A 21,252-nucleotide genomic window follows, 5' to 3' on the forward strand; every position below is an offset into this window, starting at 1 on the left:
TTCTATTTATTATTTAATTTTAACGAAAAATTATATTTTTATATATTTTTAAAATTAATATATTTGTATTTATCATTTTTTATTAAAACTAAAAAAAATTTGAACTTTTTGCTAGTTTTCTTTTTTCAATTTCTTTTTATGCAAGCGCCATAAAAACAAAGGAAAGTCAGGAATTCCAAAAGGGTTTAAGCAAAAGGAAATGCTACTTTTTATTAGTTTTATTTTTATTTTTATTTTTAGTATAATATTTTATAATATTAATAAAAACGTTAACTTAAGTTTTTCGTTCTCACGGCGAATATTGAGATTTTGACTTTCCAATTCTTTCAACAATGCAAATATAATCATGCACCTCTGGAAAGTGTAATTTTTCATTTATATTTTTACAAGAAAGTAAACAAATCTATTTCTTAAAAATAGTCAATATAGTTGTCCAAGCTTTCTTCATAGTCCAAACTTGCTATTAATCTTTCAATCAAATCTCTCAACATATCATGTAATTTAAAGATAATGTTTAACACATCATCATTGCATATGAGTAATTTTTATGGTCACATGATGTACAATTTCACAATATTATAATATTGTGAGATATAATTGGTGATGTAAAATTTCAACCTTGTTCGACTTAACCGGAGATCGAAAATTGCTCCTTACATATCCATAAGCCTCCCAAACCCACCAACCGGTCAAGCCCTCCAAAAACACAGTTGGATCTTATCACATTAAAGGTGGGTATAATTCCAATACGTACTTTGACTAATTATTCAATTAGCCATTTCGATTTGTTACAACATGTTCCGAATCTTGTTATATATTTATGAAGATTTAATTCCTCAAGACATTCATGTCTTTTTTCCTGATTAATAAAATCGCTTATTATCTTGGTTATGTTAACCAAATTGTATTAATTAATTATTTGTATAATCTTCCTCTAGAAAAAGGTAGGTTATCCATTCATTGCGTTTCGCCAAAAACACATCTACAAAACATGTCAACAACATCGTCTCGCAATACAGAAACACGACTCGATACATCAAATGTGATATAACATTTGGTGTATTGAATGTAGGTGCTACCATTGTACAGCACTCTGATGCCAAATTAACTTTGAAAAATATAATTATTGCAAGTAAAAGCAGACTAGATTTGTACTGGACCAAAATTCTAATATATAATTACTGCAAGCACCGACCACACACGAAGGGATAGATCTTGTTCACGATTTTCATTACATGATAATATAGATTATAAAAGCTTGTAGCCAAGAGGAACCTACGTGCAACCGAGACATCAAGATGGTGGTATCTCAAGCCTATCACATACCGCCACGTGTTTCAACTTGCCAACATGTCAACATCGCCTGCTTGGTTTGGGATACCACCACCTTAGCGTCTCAGTTCCACGTAAGTTCATCGCTTTGTACAGTAGTAAGTACATGGTGCATTAACTAGAACAAAATGAGCTCCTTCACTTGTATGATACGCTAGCAAACTAACAAAATAGCAAAAGAGAATACGCATTTCATGGCACGCCTGCCCCAGCTATGCTTTAACTTACAAGTTACTTCTTTCATCTAAGAGCCAGATTCCTACAGCACCACCATTGGGGGGCAGTGAACCAAATAGGCGCCCAACAGTCTGTATTGCCACGGAACCGAAAATTCTCTTGATTGTCGTCGCCAAGCTTGAACACACCCCAATCCCTTCTGTCTGGGTCAAAACGAGCTGGAATTCCATAAAGATGACTAGAATCCCATTCATTCCACCACGGCGCAGCATGATCATTAGAGAAGTAGATACGGTTTGTCATTGGAACACCAAGTTCACCTGAAGAAACAGATCGCGAACAACATTTTCCTAGAAATAGTACTTGATCCCCCAAATCATGTACCCTCTTCCATGCCATCTGGCTGAAATCCAGCTTATATACTTTGAAATCGCGTGTTTCAAGAATAGCATTGGGTTTGGTGCTGTAAAACCTACAAACAAGGAGAAGCTCTCCACAAGATTCCACAAGGTACTTCAGCACAGTGTAACTTTCCTGCTCGTCTTCCTGCTCCTCGGACATTTTTACTTCATGGCAACCTGTTTCTATCTCACAATCATCATCTGTTCTGATGGCAGCAAGCACATCAGTAACCTTGATCTGTGAAATGTTATAATCACTGCTTAGAAGATAGAAACTTCCATCCGAGAAGACAGCATCCTCAAACGGTTCACCATCTAGCTTATGTTTAAGCCATGATTGAGCTCCATGGACCCAAAATGCAAGCTCCCGGTGTTGACCATGGACGAGCATGCAAACAAAGTTTTCAACAGAGGGAAGTGCTGAGAGAACCATCTTGTGATAAAAATTCCATGTTTTCGGAAGATCAGTTTTCTTCCCAGAGAATGGATTCAACAAGCTAATCTCAAGGTTGAAACAATCGACATCTTTCACTAGAATCAACCAATCTTGATATGATCCCCAACAGTATCTTCCAATAGCCTGATGAAGCACCATCTCCCAATCTTGATTCTGTAATATGCTAAGACAAGTCCTTACATGTCTGTCTTTCTGGCCACACATCATGAGCCACGGGACACCACGCCTTTGCCAACAAGACAGTTCCTGTCCAATAACATTGCTCCAAGCTCTGCAAACATCACTAACAGAGATACAATCAATCAGAGGCAGTCGCTCAAAGATAATCTCAAGTATACTCTGTGGCAGCTCTGCCCAATCCACATTCATAAGCTTCTCCTTCTTCCGCCTTTTATTTCTCCTTCGACCCATCATGCAGCTCTATGACTCTACAGATAGCAAATAATAGTGCAAATACAACATCAAAAAAGTGTAATAATTACAGCAATAATCTGATGAAACACAAACTCCTTTAAAAAAGCCAAGTACGGAAACAAAATTTTTACGTCAATAGTATAAGCTTAATTCAACAGTCAAAATGATCAGACAACTAAAAAGATTGACATAATTTAAGGGGTGAACATGATCCCCAATCAGTGCAGAAGGATAATAAACTGCATGCCATATTTTGTTTATTCTCAGGAGTACACAGGATTGTCATCTAGCATTTACGTAGCAGCACCTTGAAATAAACATAACATTCAAATTCGATGTATAACAGTCGTGGATAGAAAAATCATATATTTTGTGAAGTAAAATAACTCCCTTACTACCTTGTAACATGCCATCTTATCAGTTCAAAATCAAATTGGAAAAAACTTTCTAGATAATCTTTAAAGCTTTAAAGGTAAATCTCCAAAGTTGGGATGCCATGTTTGACTACAGTGGCAGTAATTGTTCCTCGGAGTCTAGCACTTGACGCAAACAAATAAAATGATTGCCGAAACAAATAAAAGCACGGACACTGAGACACACAAACAATCAAAACCTGAATTGAATTGCAATAACCAAATGATTGCCTAGACATAATATCGTTAAAAGTCTCAACTCCAAGAGAATGCAAGCCCAATAAGTGATCTCTGCAAGAAGGATACCGTATATTATCAACATTCTCAATTTCTTAGTTAAACCCACGAATACGAAGATTATCTTTTACTACGATTCCACAAGCAAATAGCCATTACAATCAAACTGCGTTCGCCGTTTTAACCAACAAAGAATCGTTCCTATGAGTTCAAAAAATTGCAAAAAAGGGCATGAATCCATGATCAATCACAGAAACAAGTGCTCCGATCAAAAACCCTTATAATAAAGTTGGAGGCTTTTTAGGTGTTAAGTGCATTTTACTTAATACCCAGTTCTTGCATGCAACAATTAAAAGCTATATTAACTCCCTAATCAGTTCCTAACCCACCAAATCATTCCAGTTTTCACAATCACAAAATATCCTCCTTCCTTCAAAGCACACAGATATATACATATATACATATAGTTTTCTGGCATCCAGTAAATGCATTAGCCTCTAGTAATTTCGGAGAAAAGGAACCAAAATTTCACCAAAAACAAAAAAGGAAAGAAAATAATGACTGAAGTGTGACAAGTAAAAAGAAGGGAGAATCCACTTTACCAAACGACGCCCAGGCGTCGGACACGAACGGATAAAACCAGAAGGAAAGTTGCATGCACAGGTTTTTAAAGGAATAAAACGGTAGTCGTTCAGCGGAAACTCACCGGAGCGGAAGGATCCACCAAGCAAGCGGAGGAGCTGCTTCAGCTGAAAGAAGTCTCTGGAAGAAATTGGAAAACACCGGTTCGTCTCCTTCCAATCAAAACGGTGGCGTAAGGGTTGATTCCTCGTTGAATCAAATATTGTCTGGGTCGGGTTAGGCCCAATTTGGGTCTCTAAAACGAGTCATGTATCAGTCCAGCTTAGCCCGTCTACTTGTCAGTTTTTTGTTGGTGGCCCAGCTTACTTTCAAACCAACGAAAAAGCCCATTTTACTCTCTTTATTTAAGGTAAAATAGAAAAATAATTTAGGGAGAATATTTTTATTTGGTCAAAAATTTAGGGAGAAATTAAATATATGCACTCTTGAATTTATGACTTTCTTCCATTTTGACCTTTTGCTTTCAATTTGGCTTTGGGTCTTCTACTTTTCAAAACGTGCTAATTTATCATCGATTGTCAATGTTATCACACTTTTTGTAGTTTTCTTCAGTTGAACATATGAAAATAACTCGTAATTTAAGACATAGGCAAAACGACACGATGTAGAATAACTAAATTGAAAGTTTAAGGTGTCGCTTAGTAGTATGATGTGACTTAGCTCAAATTTTATCGTATTTAGTATAATACGTATAAAATGTAAATTTAAAATTGAAAGTGCAAATTAAAATAAGGGGCTAAGTTCAAAGAGATTTTTTAATGTATTTGGAACACGGAGTAAAACACCACTTGTTATTGTATAACTAGAAGGACATTTGAAAAGAAAAAAAAATAAAAAAATTCTCCAATTATATAACAACATGTCGTGTCCAGCCCCAAATTCAAAGTGCAAATTGAAATATGGGGCAAAGTTCATTGCCGTAAGCTTAGAGTTTCCAAAAACATCAATTTCCACTTGCTAGTTGGCGTCTATTTTCAGTAGAAAATTCCACTTCCCCACTTGGACGAAGGTCCATTTTTAGACCTTGACAGAGATAAAAGTTGGGCCAAAATGCATGGACACCAGACCTTTGAAGAAACACAGGCACGTCAAGAGTAAGAGGTACAACATCAAACCTTGAATCTTTGATTGCCTTTTTAGTTGTCTTCTTTATTCCAAATGGCCGGTTTGAATGGGGCGGGTCCTTTAAGGGAAAGAGGAAAATAATAATTAGTTGTAGGACTCATTTTACATAGAATTTTAATGATCTGAACTGTTTATTTTGTAAGTCTCGATTCATAAATCATCATTGAAAATTTTTAATTTAAACCAAAACCATTTGACTATTTAATAATCACAATGAAATTTAAAAAATAAACGGTTCGAATTATTGAAGTTCGATGTGGTCTGAATCACACAACTAATCTCCATTGTAAAAAAAAAAAAAAGGGAATGCCTTTCCTTAAAGATATTCTTTTTATTCTCTTCTATTTTCCCAAAAGCTTCGACGGGAACTAATATCACACATTATCTAAACTAGTTAGTGCTGCGAGAAAAACTTGTGTAAAAATATTTGGTTACGTTATTCGTAGAATATATTTTATAAATCATGGAACATCATGTATTTTAATTTCATTTAAGAGTTCGCTTGGATGTGTTTTTAAACTAATTGAAAGAGCTTTTAGTGAAAATATTTTAAGAACCAATTTTAAGTAAAAATGAAAGTAAATATTGAAAAAGCACTTAAAATGCTTATTAGAAGAAACACATAACTGATGCTTCTTACAGAAAGCATTTCAAATGCTTTTGGAACCCAAAAATATTTTTTTCTAAAAACATTTTTAGTCGTCTTAAAAGCACATACAAACTAACCCTAAATCTTTGGATCTGTACTTTATTTAATAATTGTTCCTGTTCAGCGCTACCAAATATTTTCTCAGAAATTAAATATTAAAACTTCATGTCAAACATCTACATTCGTATTGCCGACAATTTTGGTCTTGTACTTCAAGAAGTTTTATATTATAGCATAGCTTTTTCACGGTCAAGATAACATACTATAATATATTATTAAGAGGAGGGTTAAGATTGGATATTATTATAATAATTTAATAATCGGAAAGTTTGAAACTATTACAATAACTTAGAAAATATGGGGTTTTAAATTCGGAACACATGTGTTGAAACCCAACACCAATTATTTAGACCAAATATGCAAAACATGTTATAGTCACCGATATAAAATAAGCACGTTAATCAATATTTAAGTAATAATTCAATCATTAGCATCCACATCATATGTTTTACAAAATTTAGTCTAAATAGTTAGTTTCATTCACTAAAATATTGGACAACGTGCTTAAAAAAAAACTCATATTTATAAAGTGGACCTCACAAAAACTAAAATAGACGATTTAAACTATTAAAATATACAAAGTAGACCTCACAAAAAAATTGATGCCACCAATCCGCTCTTATATATATTACACTAATTTTCACAAGCTTCCAAATTATCGGTTTTTTTTTTATTTTTTTATTTTTTAAGTATTCTTGAATGTATTACTCATCGGATGACAAAAAATTGACCATAGTAATGGTGACAATGATTTTTCAGTCCTCTGAAAACGCATTTGTACCAGGTGATTGTTTACTCTTATGCACATGAATAGAAACCGCATGCATCATGTGACAGTTGTATATATGTGTGGTACATATATGACCAAGTCTTTTTTGCTTTGGTCGCCAGTTGCTACTTTTGCCGTTAATATGAAGATACTATTTAGATATGCACTAGGTCTACTTTTTTTTCTTGATAAAATGAGGAGAGAGAATTCTCGTCCGACTCCAATAATCCTCATCATAAGTTACTGTTTCAAAATGTAATGACTTTTTCTTTGAAAAACATATGAGGGTAATTATTATTCCCAATTGAAAGTAAAAGCTTTTGATCTTATGGAGAAAGAATTGAGATTTTTTTAGAATTTTAGTGTCTAGAGCCTAAGAATCAAGAAATTTGAGCCGCTTTTGTGAAAGAGAAATCGAAGTCTTTAGTTTGTGTGAGGTGGATCATCAGAATAAGTTAATGGGGACAGTCCAATTCAATTTGAGTAGCTCGAATTGCCTAATACTTAAGCTCCGTGGAGAAGGCATGTGAAGGTAGACGAAATTTTGACAAGACTGCTTGATATGGCAGCTCTTATATTAGCATAATCAACATGAGGTCGGGATCAGATTAAAACACAGAAAATCTCAAACGTTTATCAATAGTGTCCTACGATGAATTTCATCTATTTTACATCCGGAAGTTCTTCGATACCGTTGTTTTCCAAGGAGAATTGGAGCAAATTCATGGATTTATTTCCTCAACAGTGTCCCACGAATGATGTGATCCAGTTCTTGTACAAAAGTTTTTCCCTATATAGAGGAGGAGAGGAGTTGAATTATGAGATTGGTCAAGTTGTGCGACTTTCATAGGCCCAATTAGGCAAAAATCGGGCTTGAATTCAAGAGTCTAAGATGTGAGGCAGATTACATGAACACCCTTTCTTTAACTAAAAAACTCCCTTTCAACCGTCATACGGCACCCAAGGACAATGTTCAAGTCAAACCTGTCCTCCTTCATAAATAATACAACTCAAAACTACTCTTTAATTATACTCGTTAACTCTCTCTCTCTCTCCCACTCTCTCTGCATATTAAATTATCACCTCCACAGTTTCTGCCACAAAATTCCCAAATGAATCAAAACCTCTGCCTCTTCATCCTGATCTTCCTTCTCTCAGAAGCCCCAGTATTTGCAGCGGACTTTTACTACCAAAACTGCAGCGTCCCGATAACTTGTGGCCGCCAAAAAATCAGCTACCCGTTCTACATCCAAGGCAGGCAACAAGACTTCTGCGGCTACCCTGGTTTCCAGCTCTCCTGCCAGGGCGGCGCAGACGACGATGAAGAAGAAGCCTACCCACTTCTCCGGTTGCCTGGAGACGATTACATAATTCACAACATCAGTTACGAAAGCCAGACTCTTGTCGTCTCAAATGCTTTACTTTCGCACTACTTGGACAACTCTTCCTGCGCTAATCTCTCACTGATCCATAATTTAACGATCCCTAATGAACAGTTTGAGCTGGCTCCAAAGCAAGATCAGTTCTTTCTGCTCTACAACTGCAACCCTTCGTTTGTCGATTCTTTTCCAAAGTACAAGATTGGTTGTAATAACACTTCGGTTCTTGCTCTGCCTGGGCAGATATATCCGAAATTTGGAGGTCTTGTGGAGGTTGAAAAGTGTGGATCGAGTGAGGTGGCGGTGGTGCATGGTGGAGGGTATGGGAATGATGAGGCGGCGGGAATGAAGGAAGTGTTGGGAAGAGGGTTTGAGATGAAATGGCTGGCTGCTGACTGCAGCCGCTGCCAGGGGAGTGGAGGGCTATGTGGGTTTAACTACACCACCCGCCATTTTAGGTGCCTCTGCCCCAATAGGACCCATTCTGTGAGATGCAAGAAGGATGACGAAGGTTAGTCTCTCTCTCTCTGTTCACTCTTTTTTTCTCTCTTTTTTACATGAAATGTGATTGTTAGATAATTACCACGCAGCATACATGATTTAGGCTAGTTCATTAACACATATATTGCTTTGTTACACTTGAATTCAAATTCACCTTTGTAGATTAGAGTAGTTTAGAATATCGTTTAATTTCAAAACGAAGATTTCTGGTACGGGATCATTGTCCCACTTACTCAACTCTCCTGTGCAAATAGTTGAAAAATCGCATCCAGTCTAGCTCCTACCATACATTAGATTTCAAAGGAAAAAAGGGCGGCTGCTGGCTGGACGGCTGAATATAGCCACCTCTAATCAAATACTAACGAAGAAGATCGTCCGTAAAGTCAAGTCTGAACCTCTACATCGTCACGATTTAACGTGAAAAATATCCTTCACGATTACTTGTGATGAAAACTATATGAGATGCAAACAATAGGTATGACCCCAAATTAAAAATGCTTTCTTCATGGGATATTTGTTAGCTCTAAGTAATTCTTTAGTCGCATAATCTTCCAGGATAAGATAATTTATTAGGGTTTTAGAACCAGGTTGTTGATTACTACTCAGTCTGCAAGTCAACATAAACTTTGATTCATGAACAATGTCTTAATTCACGAACAAGTTAATAACGACATCATTATGTGTAAACAAAAAGGATTAACATAATGAAATGAGAACGCTAAGATGACGGTATTCCGAACCAATAGTACCATATCATGCATAAAACGTAAAATACGGTATTCCGAACCAAAAGTACCATATCATGCATAAAACGTAAAATACATAGCGTCGTGTAGTTGGTCTAGGATGCTGCGGTAAAAGGATGTAAGTAAATCCTAACAAGTTTAGACGCTCTAGTTGTAGTCACATTGAATAGCAATCCAACTAGAAATCTGCTGGTTGTCGGTAATTTCTTTCCTCAACAGCCATTGTTGACTGAAACCTACCACTCTGCCAGTTGTTTGTTGCCACTGCCTCTGTCGTTGGAGATGATCAGTGTTCATCTTAATCCCACCCTCCAGAACTTGAAACATCATATTATCATCATTGTTCTGGAGACAAAATGTACCCAATAAACGCGTGGAAGCCGCATTAGGTTTGGCCAACTAGTGTGATTTGTGGTTGCACTTTCAGCCCATAAATTTTGGCCACGGAGGTCGCTAGAGTCGTAGAGCATTGCGTTTTGTGAGTGCAACACTTGACCCAACGTGCGCACTGTGCATTCTGATGCTGCACCAGTAGTCCAATACTACTGGATTGTCAAGTCGGATATGACTTGGCCAAAACAACTAAACCAGTTGTGTTACTATTAATCGTTTTAGTCTATCAGGCTTATGCTATGTATAAGCTATGCCTTGATTCAGTAAATCAACCTAAGGCACGCAAGCACTTGTAGTTCACGATTTTGAACTGAAGCTCTCGTTTCGTGGTTAAGATTGGATTTGGTTAATTACAATTCAATGTGTATTCAATAAAGGGATGGACGTCAATTTTCAAATTGCATCCAATTTGATAGCAGAAGTTGGATTTTTTTTTTTTTTATTGAAATGATAGTGGATTTCATTGAATGGGTATTGTAGTAAAAGGGCGGCAATAGCTAACTTAATGTGAATTACAGTCCTCAAACATTAAATTTAGAATAAAGATCGGAAGAGAGTCCAACCAAGCACAAGGGGATTTGACGTATGACCGTACCGAGCAAGGCGATGGGCTACTTCGTTAGCTAGGCGGCAGACTTGGGTACATCTAACCTTAGAGCAACTCCATTGGTGCTCGAACTGCCCAGTATGTGGGTTGAATATCCCCCAACCTAAAAAATTCATCTTCGCTGGTCCAAACTCATTGAGGCAATTGGAGCATGGGTAGCAACTAGTTGGGCTTCCCTGCCAATTCAAGCCCGGGCTGCGTCTGCAGGCAGTGGCCTACGTCATAGATGATGTCATGCAGTTGACAGATTGGGTCCACCCACCATGCCAAAGGCCTCGCCCTCTGTCGTTGGATTTATATCGGTCTTCTCATCTAGACCGTTGGATTTCCAACGTTAAACAAATGAAAATTATAGGTTGTGTCACGTGGCACAATCTGGTGTATCTGATTTTTTTTTTTAAAAAAAAAAAAATTGGAAATCAACAACTATAATTAATCCAGAGGTAGAAAAAATTAACAAAAAATTCCAAAAGAATTGCAAATCTTTGTATTTAAAATTCAATTGCAAGTGGTCATTTATTACAGTGGTGGAAAGAAGTTGAGTCATTGCATGACGGCGTGACTTCGAATCTTGTTGGTTGCTAACCTAACATATAATTTTATTTTAACAAGCGATATTATCTACAGTAAGAGAGTGTTCCTTTTTATTTGTAAGACATCTCACTTACAAATAAAAATGAACTGTAGATAAATATGGAGTTTTACTATTTTAGTCGAAAATTTACGTTTGTGAACAGTAAACGGTGGATTTGCTCTTAGTGATCAATGGAAGCTACCATTTCATATCCTCCACAAGTTAGTCCAATTGGAGATGAACTGGGCAGAGGAAATTCAAAGCCCCAAAATCCAAAAATCAGTTTGCTTTAAAGCTAAAATCCTGCCGTTGATTCCTTTCTAAGTTCCGCTAATCCATGTTCGCACGAAGGCAAGGATAAAACTTACGATCATAATCTCCGTATATCGAAGAAATCACAGGCAAGAGACTAAGACGCATGAAGACTCAACGCGCTTTTCGGATTCAACACTCTTGAAGAATGGATGAAAGACAGAGTAGATAACAAAACCCAGAAAGTCGTGGTTGCTTCCGTAGCCAGTGCGCCAACCATCAAGACTAACACCACAAGTCTTCGGGAAGGTATTATGGATACGTTTTTCTCTCTTGTCCCGTCTCCTACTTACACCATCAAGACCGCTAAAGAAAACGACAGCCACAAACGACCAAATTTGTCTTGATGTTTTACTAAATTAAATTCCAACGTCAGAACTAGGATATACTTTTCAGCTATGGATCCATTCAGCGTTCACACGAATAAGTAGACCCGAAAGTCAGACGGGCCGGACACGAAAGATCAATCACGTTTCACGGAGCTACGAGTGAACACTGAACAGTCGATTCTTTCCGTAATATGTGTGGTTCAGAGGAGTTTTGAGGATTTTTGAATAGTATCATCGTGACGAGAATGGTTGAAGAGTCGAGGGGTCAAAGTCTTTCTGGTGCTGGTCATTGGGGAAGTTGGGAAGGAAACTCCCTAATAGGCCACGGAAGTCTTTAAGCCGACCAATCAAACTGTGTATCCAGCAACTTTTTTACATCTTAGTTTCCACAAGTCTTCCGTCTCCTAATTTCCAAGTCAACTGGCGTGTTAAACAGCCAATTTCCTTAATATATTGCAAACAAAGAATTCTGAACCTCTAAACAATTCAACACTCTTGTTCTGAAGAGGAGGAGTAGATTTTCTTATTGTTCTTCCTTTGCGGCGCTTTCTTCTTGTTGATCAGCTGGGAATCTTCGGATGGCTCCGGTGGCTTTGTTCATTCTCTCCGTTCTTGCTCACCTTGTGGTTCAGCACTCTGCTGAATATTCAGAAGCGGAACTCTCCAAACGTTGTCCAGGCCACTCCTGCAGTGACATGGTAGGGAACATCATCTTCCCCTTCAAAAGCCGGGGAGATCATCCTGAATGCGGATTGTTCACAGTTGATTGTTCAAAACCCGATTTGCCAAAAATCCAATTGAAAGAGGGAGGATACTGGTATGAATTCCAAGGCTATTTATTTTCACCTTCGATTTCTATCAAAGACAGAGAACTTGCCGACCGCTTAGAAAAGGATCGCTGCGATGATAGAGTTTTGGACGCCTTGAGTCTTCCCAACATTTCTTCAATCCCTGAAGTATCATTATCCACACCCAATCTTACCCTTCTCAAATGGAAAAACATCTTGGACAAAAATTCTTGTCCACAACCCAAGGATTGCTGCAGAAATGCTTACCATACTTATTATATCAATTCATCTAACAGTAATTTACCTAACCCTCTGCCACCAAGGTTTGAAACCATTCAGGTCCCCATGCGTCTGTCGCAACCCAACATGTCCTCTTCATTGACAGCTGAGTTTTCCCTCAAAGTGGAAGCACACAAATGTTATCAATGTATGGCAAGCAAAGGTGAATGCCTGGTTCTAGAGGGAAAATTTAAATGCGCCAAAGGTATATACATTTACTTGACCTTTCTTTCTTTCTCTGATGTGCGATAATCCGATTCCTTTCTTCAAAGGATATAACTCTTAGAAACAGGAAACAGTTCATTGAAACACACAAGTATTAAATGATTGTTATGTATGCATTAGCCTCCTTTTTTTTTTAAATGGTAACATTATTTATGCCACTTTCATCTTCTAAGATTTAGCTAACAGCAGTTTTCTTTGCAATTCATGTTGCAGGGGATAAGCAGTTGAATTTGAAGCTAGGACTAGGTAAGATTGATATCTCTGCATTTAAATATATAATTGATATGGATACTCATCTAGGTCAAGCGTTAGAACCAAAGGACGGAAACCAATCACTCCCTAATGCCTCTGGATTAAATTTTCTAAGAATCATGGAATGAGCAAGCGTTTAAACACGTTGGCAAAGTCAATTGTTTGCTCTCCGTAATATACCTTCGATCAAATTTAACTCTCCCTTAAGCACCCGCAGTATAAACTACATTTTAACTGTCTTGCTCACTTGTATTCTGTAGGAATTGGCCTTGGATTTCCAGCACTTCTTGCAATATGCGGGTTTCTTCTGTTGCTTTACAAGAAAAAACGCTCTTCACTCTTCCTCTCAAGGAACATTTCTTCTCAGCCATACACAAATTCCGACATAGAAGGGGGCGGCGCCTACTGTGGTGTCCCGGTCTTCAGCTACAGTGAACTCGATGAGGCCACAAACCACTTTGATAGCGAAAACGAACTTGGAGATGGAGGTTTTGGAACTGTCTACTATGGTAAGAGCTAATCTTCTATGTATGTGTTAATTTCCGAAAAAATGAAAGAAATCATTTACATTAGGCAAGTAAAGAGGAAGTTAAGTTGCATAGTATCTGCAGCAGCTTACTCTTTGATCAATCCGATATAGGAAAACTCAAAGATGGTCGGGAAGTTGCAGTCAAGCGCTTATATGAGCACAATTACAAACGCGTTGAACAGTTCCTCAATGAAATTGAAATCCTCACCGGTCTGCGCCACAGAAACTTAGTCACCCTTTATGGCTGCACCTCACGCCGCAGCCGTGGACTCCTCCTTGTCTACGAATACATTTCCAATGGAACCGTTGCTGATCATCTCCACGGAGACAGAGCAGACCCTGGCTCGCTAACTTGGCCTATACGTATGAGCATCGCCATAGAAACCGCCAACGCATTGTCCTACCTCCATGCTTCTGAAATTGTACATCGCGATGTGAAGACTAATAACATTCTGCTCGATGACAATTTCTGCGTTAAAGTTGCAGATTTTGGGCTCTCCCGGCTCTTCCCCTTGGATGTCACGCATGTCTCAACCGCTCCACAAGGGACACCGGGTTACGTTGATCCAGAGTATCACGAGTGTTACCAGCTAACTAGCAAGAGTGACGTTTATAGTTTTGGAGTTGTTCTCGTCGAGCTCATATCATCTCTTCCGGCAGTTGATATAATGAGGCACAGGCACGAAATTAATCTGGCTAACTTAGCCATAAGCAAAATTCAGAAAGGTTTGTTCAACGAGTTGGTAGATCAACGTCTCGGGTTCGAATCCGATGGTGAAGTTAGAAGGATGATCATTGCAGTTGCAGAGTTGGCTTTTCAATGCTTGCAGCAGGACAACAATGTGAGGCCTACCATGAATGAGGTTTTGGAGGCTTTGAAAATGATCGAAAGCGGGAGTTATGTCCCTGAGAATTTAAAGCCGGAACTGGACGGTCAGAGTGTGAAAACGAGTGTACAGCCGCCAGCTTCGCCAGATGGTGATGAGATCGGGCTGTTGAACATGAGACCTCCGCATTCGCCGGTTTCCGTCACGCAAAAATGGCCTAGCACTAGGTCTACTTCACCTAATGCTAGTGCGTGACAGTTCCTTTTTGTGGGTGTTACATTTCAGTATAAAGAATATATATGAATGCATTTCAGATTTGATTAGGTGGGTGGAGGTTTATTTGCCACTCATCTCCTTGCTTTGTTAAAACGGTGAACTCAAGCCAATAACGCCCCCGTTTTGCAAGGGTTGAGAGGGAAGAAAATCTATCGTACACAACTTTAACCTTTCCTTGCAAAGAGGTTGTTTCTACGACTCGAACTTATGATGTTTTGATCATAAAAAGGCAACATTTTCGTTGTACAAGGCTCGCCATCATTGAAAAACACATCTAATTAGTACTGCTAGGTAAAAGCTTGAGGGATTTGTACATATTATATGGAGACATTGTTATTGATATTTTACATGTATAGTTTTGATCCTGTATCGTTTTGGCTCTTCATACTTGTTTGATGTCTCTGTCTTGTTTCTTTTATTATTTTCTGCTTCTTCTGATATTGTTTATTAACCAAGTTTGGATTGTATGACATGATCAAACACCTTCTTTACAAGAAAATAAAACCGACATAAACGACAAAAGGTTTTACATTTATAGAATTCTAAATTACTCTAATTTATTTAAAAAGAGTTCAAACTTGAGTATTCTGGCCTATACAATGTCTGTAACCATGTTAAAATATTAGAACTACTATTTCATCAATCATTTATAATAAAATAACACTTCTAAAATTGAAATTTTCAGATTTTTTTTTTCGGGAAATTTGTTTGGTAAAAAGGAATCACATTGTGGTGGTGAGGGTAAGGGTAATGACAACATTGTTCGTTCTTGTTCAAGAACCTAGTGTGCAGGCTACAGCCTAGAAATTTGAATTAGAACTGCGGGCCACCTAACTTGCCGGCTAGTTAGATGGTGTGTGTGTGTGTAACACACTGACATGATTTTAATTTTCTTATATGATAAAGTTTGCTAGTAATATAGTTACAGTGTCTTTGCCAATGAATCAGGATCCTCTTTTAAGATTACGAGCTGAGCCTCCTGAGCAAATTACATAGATCATTGATTTTTCATCTAACGGCTACAAATAGAAAATCTTTTTAAAAATTATAATAATTATAGCCGTTAAATTAAAAATCAACGATCTGTATGATTTGCTCAGGAGGCTCAACTTCTTAAGTTGAGAAGAGGATCCTGATCCTTTACCAATCTCCCATTGTCTGACCTTTCAATCTTCTTCAGTCAAAGTATGAGGTGGTGTCGCCTCTTTTTCAGAACCCTATGTAGAATTTAGATTTTGGATTCAGCACCTTTGGAATTTCACTTGGAAAAGGCACCCACTTTCTCTCGCTTTTTTGAATTTGTGAAAAAAGAGAAAATTACCAATCATTATTTGGTCTAATTTATTATTGAGAGATTTATTATTGAATCAGAACACGAGAGGTTAGATTCTATATTATTTTATAATTAAAAAAAGTTTATAATTCAAATATTTATCTAATTGTGTAATGATATGTGTTGTATCGTCATGTGTTTTGGATAAAAAAATTTATCTAACTTATTGAGAAAAATACTAAGAAAACCATCCCTAAACTTGCTGCCACCTTACTTTTTAACATAATATTTTATAATTTTGACATGAAATTAACGTTAAACGTTTTAGAGATGCCATGAAAAGTCTCATCTAAAATTAGAGAGTGTACTTAGCATTAATAAAAAAAAAAAGTGTGTATATAAAAGATGCATCCACTTCCCATCATATCCTTTTCTCCATTTCACAAGCAATCAATTGTGTCTCAGTCTCTCCCCTGCAATCATTCTCCAATTTAAATTCAAATATTCACCCCAAAATTTACATGTATATATTGAGAGAGAGGAATGGGAGTTAGCAGCAGCAACAGACCTCAAATCCAGAAGATGGGGACTTTACAGAAATTCAAGCTCCTCGCCACGCAGTGCGGCGTGGCCCAGAGCCCGACGCGAAGCCCGCGGACGAGCCCGTTGATCCAGTTCCGCCGCCGCAAACCCACCTTGCTGATGCTCCTGACCCGGAGCAGCAGTCGCCGCAGTGACCCGCCGGTTCCGATGCCGCTACCGGAGAATATTCCGGCCCAGAGGAACAGTCTGAAGGACCTGTTCGTGTCGTCGCCGCCATTTGAGTTGAACGACGGGGGGAAGGCGGAGAGTGAGAGAGATAAGCGGGCAGAGTTGGGTAGTTTGTTGATAGGTAAAGAAATTGGTGGAGTTGGACCGGGCTCCCCTAGGCCGGCCTGGACCGGTTTTCGTTACAAGTCGTTACTGAGAAGGGCTTGGCGCCCTGTGCTCGTCACTATTCCCGAGTAAATTAATTAAATAATTTAATCTTCATAAAATATTATTAGAGTATTTTTTGTATGTTATGTGATCGGCCATCTCTCATGATATACCGATACAAATCGATCTTGTATTGCATTGTATAATTTGTAGCTACCGGCATTGGACTCGCAGTTACAAGCATTATCATACATTCGACTTTATGATTTCGTTTCAATTCTCATTTTTTTCGTGTCGTTATCGTTTGTATTAAAAAATATTTAAACTTGTGAGAAACTGAAACCTCTCGCAATATAGGCAAAAGAAATAGAGCTAATTGAATAGATACAACTTCCGAAATGAAGATGTCGTAACAAGAATTGGAGGGATCCACCGAAGACGATCCTTCCCTTGTTTCGAAAGAAAAAGAGGTTCTGGACAAAATCGATGAAATTTCATTCATTCGTGACCATGCACGCCATTACCATTATTTCGAGGTTCTTTTCTAAAGTTAAAGTGGCTAAAGAGGCCCAGGACCATGAATGTTGGGAGAACAGTTTACACTACACATGCTAAAGCAACTCTTCCCTTTGGGGAAAAAAAAAGTTACAAAGAAGGGCTCGATGATTTCGAAGGGACTTTTTTCATCTATTTTGTTATTTAATTCAATTATTACAGAAAAATTTCTTGCAATCAAAAGGTAAATTCATAAAAAGGGTGGAGTCCTTCCATGTCTTGCCGCTAGCGGCTCTTTGGTTCCAAGAGGAATTGGAGTCTGATTTGTTTGGGCTTGTGATTGCCGCAACGCAGAGTCGTTCCCCTCTCTCTCGGTACCTCCATTTCCCTGCTGAGGTTCGGCATGGCCAACAGACTTAGGGTGGCCTTCTGAATGCTCGTTTTCTGGAAGTACAACCCTCCGCAAGAACCTATCTATCATCTCGTAACTGGTAAATGTAATAACGGCAGAAGGAGTGGTTCTTATTAGATTAGTAGCACAACCATTATAGAATCCACGAAGGCCTTCCTTTTGGAACACCTTCTTTATGCAGTCAATTACTCCTGCATACTGGGTTCCAATGTGTCTGGCCTGCCCTTGCTCTTGCAGCCTCGAGCGCACAACCTGGAGATAATTGATTCAGTCAGGACGACAAAATAAAATATGAAATAGTAAGAGCAGTCGTCCAAGCCCCAGTCCGTTTACTGAGAAGTCCAGCTGAACATACCTCGTGAGGGTATGTTATTACAGAAGCAATTACTTTTGATACTGATGAGGCAAAGGCAACCCTACTAGGGTGTAACTTATCAACTGTTGTATTATCTGAAAAGTTAAATTTATGGGGTCAGATATAACTAATTAATTAAAAAACACTGAATTTTCAAGTTAAACAGTTCATCAAAGAAGAAAACAAATAACATTTACCCCTTTTTGCCATGAAAGACTTTATCTTTTCATAAGCAGGAAATTGAATTGCAACATGACTTACTCCAGCCAAAGAAGGCAAGATCCCACTGTTTGAAACCACACATGCAACCAAAAAGGTATCATTAAGGGAAACTACGCGAATAAATTTTATTCTAATCAATGGAGCGGACTTCCTTCACTGAATGGAAAAAAAAAAAAAATTTGATTAGTAGTAAAGCAACATCAAATATAAAATTCCCAGTTTAGTGTCGTATCCACATGATGCAACTTGGAAAGAAAAATGACCTATATAAACCTCGCAAGCCTTCCTCAGTTGTAATCCTTGAGAAAGCAGATCTCATGCTTTTGTAAGGAATCACACCAGGCCTCATTCCTTGTGTCTAAATGAAGATGATCAAGAAGAATATATCAATGTACAAAAATGACAAAATGTTCAAACTAGCAAAATTAACCAGCGCAAAGTCCTTGAATTTCTAATCCATGACGGTTGAGTTTAATCCAGAAGCTAACATGTAATTATGTGGAAGAGATTCATTAGCCTAGTTAGACATTGGTTAAGCATCAACCCAAGAATAAAATATGCCCGGAACCATAAGCACTAAAGGACCATCTCTAGCAAATATGCGTCTGCATAGTTGAACTATTACTATCTTTTATTCCCAATTTTTCATAGTTTACTCCCCTGACATCTCAAGTCGAGGACATGATAATTACAGAGAGTTTGTGTCGCTTCCCAAAAAAAAAAAAAAAAAACAACAATGTTTCCAGTCCCAGTCCAACAGAATGCCACAAAATAACAGTCATTGTGAATGGCTCCGAGCTATCCAATGTGCTACAGAAAGCAATAAAATGAAAATCTTAAATGAATTACAAACATAAAAACAGTAAACTTACTTGAAGTCTGGTCTTAACAACCCACAATGGATTTGTTGAAATGGCTGTGGCTGCCCCGGCACCAGCAGCAGCAATCATATTTTCACCGATTGTGAGTTCTCCGCTGCCATGAACTACAGAATGACCATAGTGAATGTTTAAAAACTAACTGAATACTATTATATATTACCCAATGCTCTAAACTAAACAAAGAATATGGGAATACTATGCATTTCACAAGAAATAATTAGAGACAAACAAAAACTTTTAAGTAAGCCACATTTGGAAAAACCAACCATGAGAGTGGAGACGGCCTTTGAGTTGCTCATAAACTGTGAAGTACACCTGCATACGAACAGAGTACATATGGCACCAGGAAAATTATACAAGTACACAGGAAAAAAAGTTCCATATCATCTGACCAAGGGCCCCAAAATCTTTGTGAACTCAAGTTTCTACAAGATAAGGGCTCCCAAAGATATGATTCACAATATAAGGCAACAAAAGTAATACTCACTGCCCAATTTGGAAGTAGTGCTAGAATTGTAGGCGAAAGGCCCCGGTACATCCCCTTCACACCTTCCGTCTTTAATATTTTCTGTAGGCTCGTGACAATGATACTACCTGATCATAGGCCAAAAGGAAAACAAAGAAGAACAGTCATACTGATATGTATAAGTATGAAACATATATACTACAAACAAATAGATTGACTGGAAATTATCCTCGAAATGGCGATGAGCCAAATAAGAACTTTAATAAGACAAATAAGACAAACACAAAGCCACCTCAAGCCGGTTCACCAAATAACAAGAAATGTGGCATACATCTGGTCAATGCATATTTTCTCATATATACGAATACACTAGAGTTCACAAAACTTAAGCTTTAATCCGACTACGATTCCTTTCCCCCTAAATATGTGCTCCCATAGTCCCAGTGAATCTAATATCGTCAAAAATCGATACTTGCAATCGATAAGTTCCTCAAAATAAATAAAAACACAGAATTGCATCCCAGTATTGATAAACAAACCATAATTTGTTCATGGGAATAATAAAGCTTCGACTCGGAAAATTGAAGAATACCTCTTTGACCAGAAGGCATGCCATGGACCTGCAGCCTAGTCTTGATGACATCCAAGGGGCATACAAACGTAGCCGCCATAGCACCTGCAAAGCTTTACGGTTCAATCAATTTGCAATAAATTCATTAGATTTGCAAATGCGTGCCCAAATGAACGAAACCCTAGAAATGGGAATCGCAGAAGAGCAAAGAAGGAAGATAACTGACCAGCGGAGGCGCCAGCACCGGCGTGGCAGATGACATCTCTGATAGATTGGCGATCGGAATGTTCGGCCACAACACCCATCGTCGTCGAAGCCCTCTCTAGCCGCTCTCTAGAGCTGCTTCTTCAAACTCAAATCAACGGTAATTTTCATGGCCAGTCGCCGTGTGTGTACGTATATATACTGATTTGATAGAGGGGGAGAGATTTGGGGCCGGAAGTTCCAAGGACTGTTGAGAGTCAGTATTCTGGAGCTACGACGCCGTCGTCGTCGCCGCCTGACTTGTTTGAAGGGGGTTAAGTGGTGAAAAATGACGTGTCAGGTACGCAGAGCTCAGCTTCGGATTTGGAATTTGGAAAGGGGAAATGACCCGGAGACGGAATCCGTCGAGGAAAGGAAACTAGAAAACTAGCAAAACGGCTATTTTCTTTCTCGGATAGGTAAATTTCTGGCCAATAGTAGACGTGGGTGGGTGCAGGTTATCGATTATTTAGATCAAATTTTGTAAATAGCAATATGACGTGGTTATTAATAATTGAATTATTATTTATATTAATGCATCTCATGATTTGAAAATTTGGTTTAAAAAATTGATCTATCTAACCGTACTCTTTAATTAAACTCAATTTCTATCTAATAGGCATGAATGTGATACTCATTTTATGACCACTCAACCGTCATCACTACAGTTTGATAGTATTTCTCTAATGAATTTTAAGTTCGGTTGTTAATTGCGTACTTAAG

At 38.0% G+C, this 21,252-nt stretch overlaps 3 protein-coding genes across 6 annotated transcripts; 1 reads left to right on the plus strand and 2 right to left on the minus strand.

The window, feature by feature from the left end:
- Positions 1 to 1,155: 1,155 nt before the first annotated feature.
- LOC103942847 (F-box protein SKIP23) lies at positions 1,156 to 4,243 on the minus strand. Of its 2 annotated transcripts, none has more exons than XM_009353047.3 (2): positions 4,138 to 4,243; positions 1,156 to 2,795 (listed from the first exon to the last, which is right to left on the minus strand). In XM_009353047.3, exon 2 carries the CDS (start codon positions 2,779 to 2,781, stop codon positions 1,573 to 1,575), a length of 1,209 nt encoding a protein of 402 aa, XP_009351322.2. In that variant the 5' UTR covers positions 2,782 to 2,795; positions 4,138 to 4,243; the 3' UTR covers positions 1,156 to 1,572. The 2 variants fall into 2 exon arrangements, with proteins under 2 accessions (XP_009351322.2, XP_009351323.2); XM_009353048.3 differs by having other exon boundaries at positions 4,034 to 4,165.
- Positions 4,244 to 7,739: 3,496 nt separating this feature from the next.
- On the plus strand, positions 7,740 to 15,062 carry LOC103942848 (LEAF RUST 10 DISEASE-RESISTANCE LOCUS RECEPTOR-LIKE PROTEIN KINASE-like 1.2). Of its 2 annotated transcripts, none has more exons than XM_048572818.1 (4): positions 7,740 to 8,566; positions 13,023 to 13,055; positions 13,322 to 13,570; positions 13,702 to 15,062. In XM_048572818.1, the coding sequence occupies exons 1-4, from the start codon at positions 7,789 to 7,791 to the stop codon at positions 14,670 to 14,672; spliced, it is 2,031 nt and encodes a 676-aa protein (XP_048428775.1). In that variant the 5' UTR covers positions 7,740 to 7,788; the 3' UTR covers positions 14,673 to 15,062. The 2 variants fall into 2 exon arrangements, with proteins under 2 accessions (XP_048428775.1, XP_048428776.1); XM_048572819.1 differs by lacking the exon at positions 7,740 to 8,566 and adding an exon at positions 12,006 to 12,789.
- A 2,485-nt stretch (positions 15,063 to 17,547) lies between these two features.
- Positions 17,548 to 20,957, minus strand: LOC103947103 (nicotinamide adenine dinucleotide transporter 2, mitochondrial). 2 transcript variants are annotated; one of them, XM_048572826.1, is made up of 9 exons: positions 20,513 to 20,957; positions 20,308 to 20,399; positions 19,737 to 19,843; positions 19,516 to 19,564; positions 19,241 to 19,353; positions 18,632 to 18,726; positions 18,344 to 18,432; positions 18,147 to 18,241; positions 17,548 to 18,043 (listed from the first exon to the last, which is right to left on the minus strand). In XM_048572826.1, exons 2-9 carry the CDS (start codon positions 20,384 to 20,386, stop codon positions 17,630 to 17,632), a joined length of 1,041 nt encoding a protein of 346 aa, XP_048428783.1. In that variant the 5' UTR covers positions 20,387 to 20,399; positions 20,513 to 20,957; the 3' UTR covers positions 17,548 to 17,629. The 2 variants fall into 2 exon arrangements, with proteins under 2 accessions (XP_048428783.1, XP_009356235.1); XM_009357960.3 differs by having other exon boundaries at positions 20,308 to 20,391; positions 20,513 to 20,953.
- Positions 20,958 to 21,252: the final 295 nt, after the last annotated feature.

This window comes from the organism of the source record quoted next, unplaced genomic scaffold (genome assembly GCF_019419815.1).
Source record: "Pyrus x bretschneideri cultivar Hongxiangsu unplaced genomic scaffold, Pyrus_bretschneideri_v1 Contig63, whole genome shotgun sequence".
NCBI classification, from domain to species: Eukaryota; Viridiplantae; Streptophyta; class Magnoliopsida; order Rosales; family Rosaceae; genus Pyrus; species Pyrus x bretschneideri.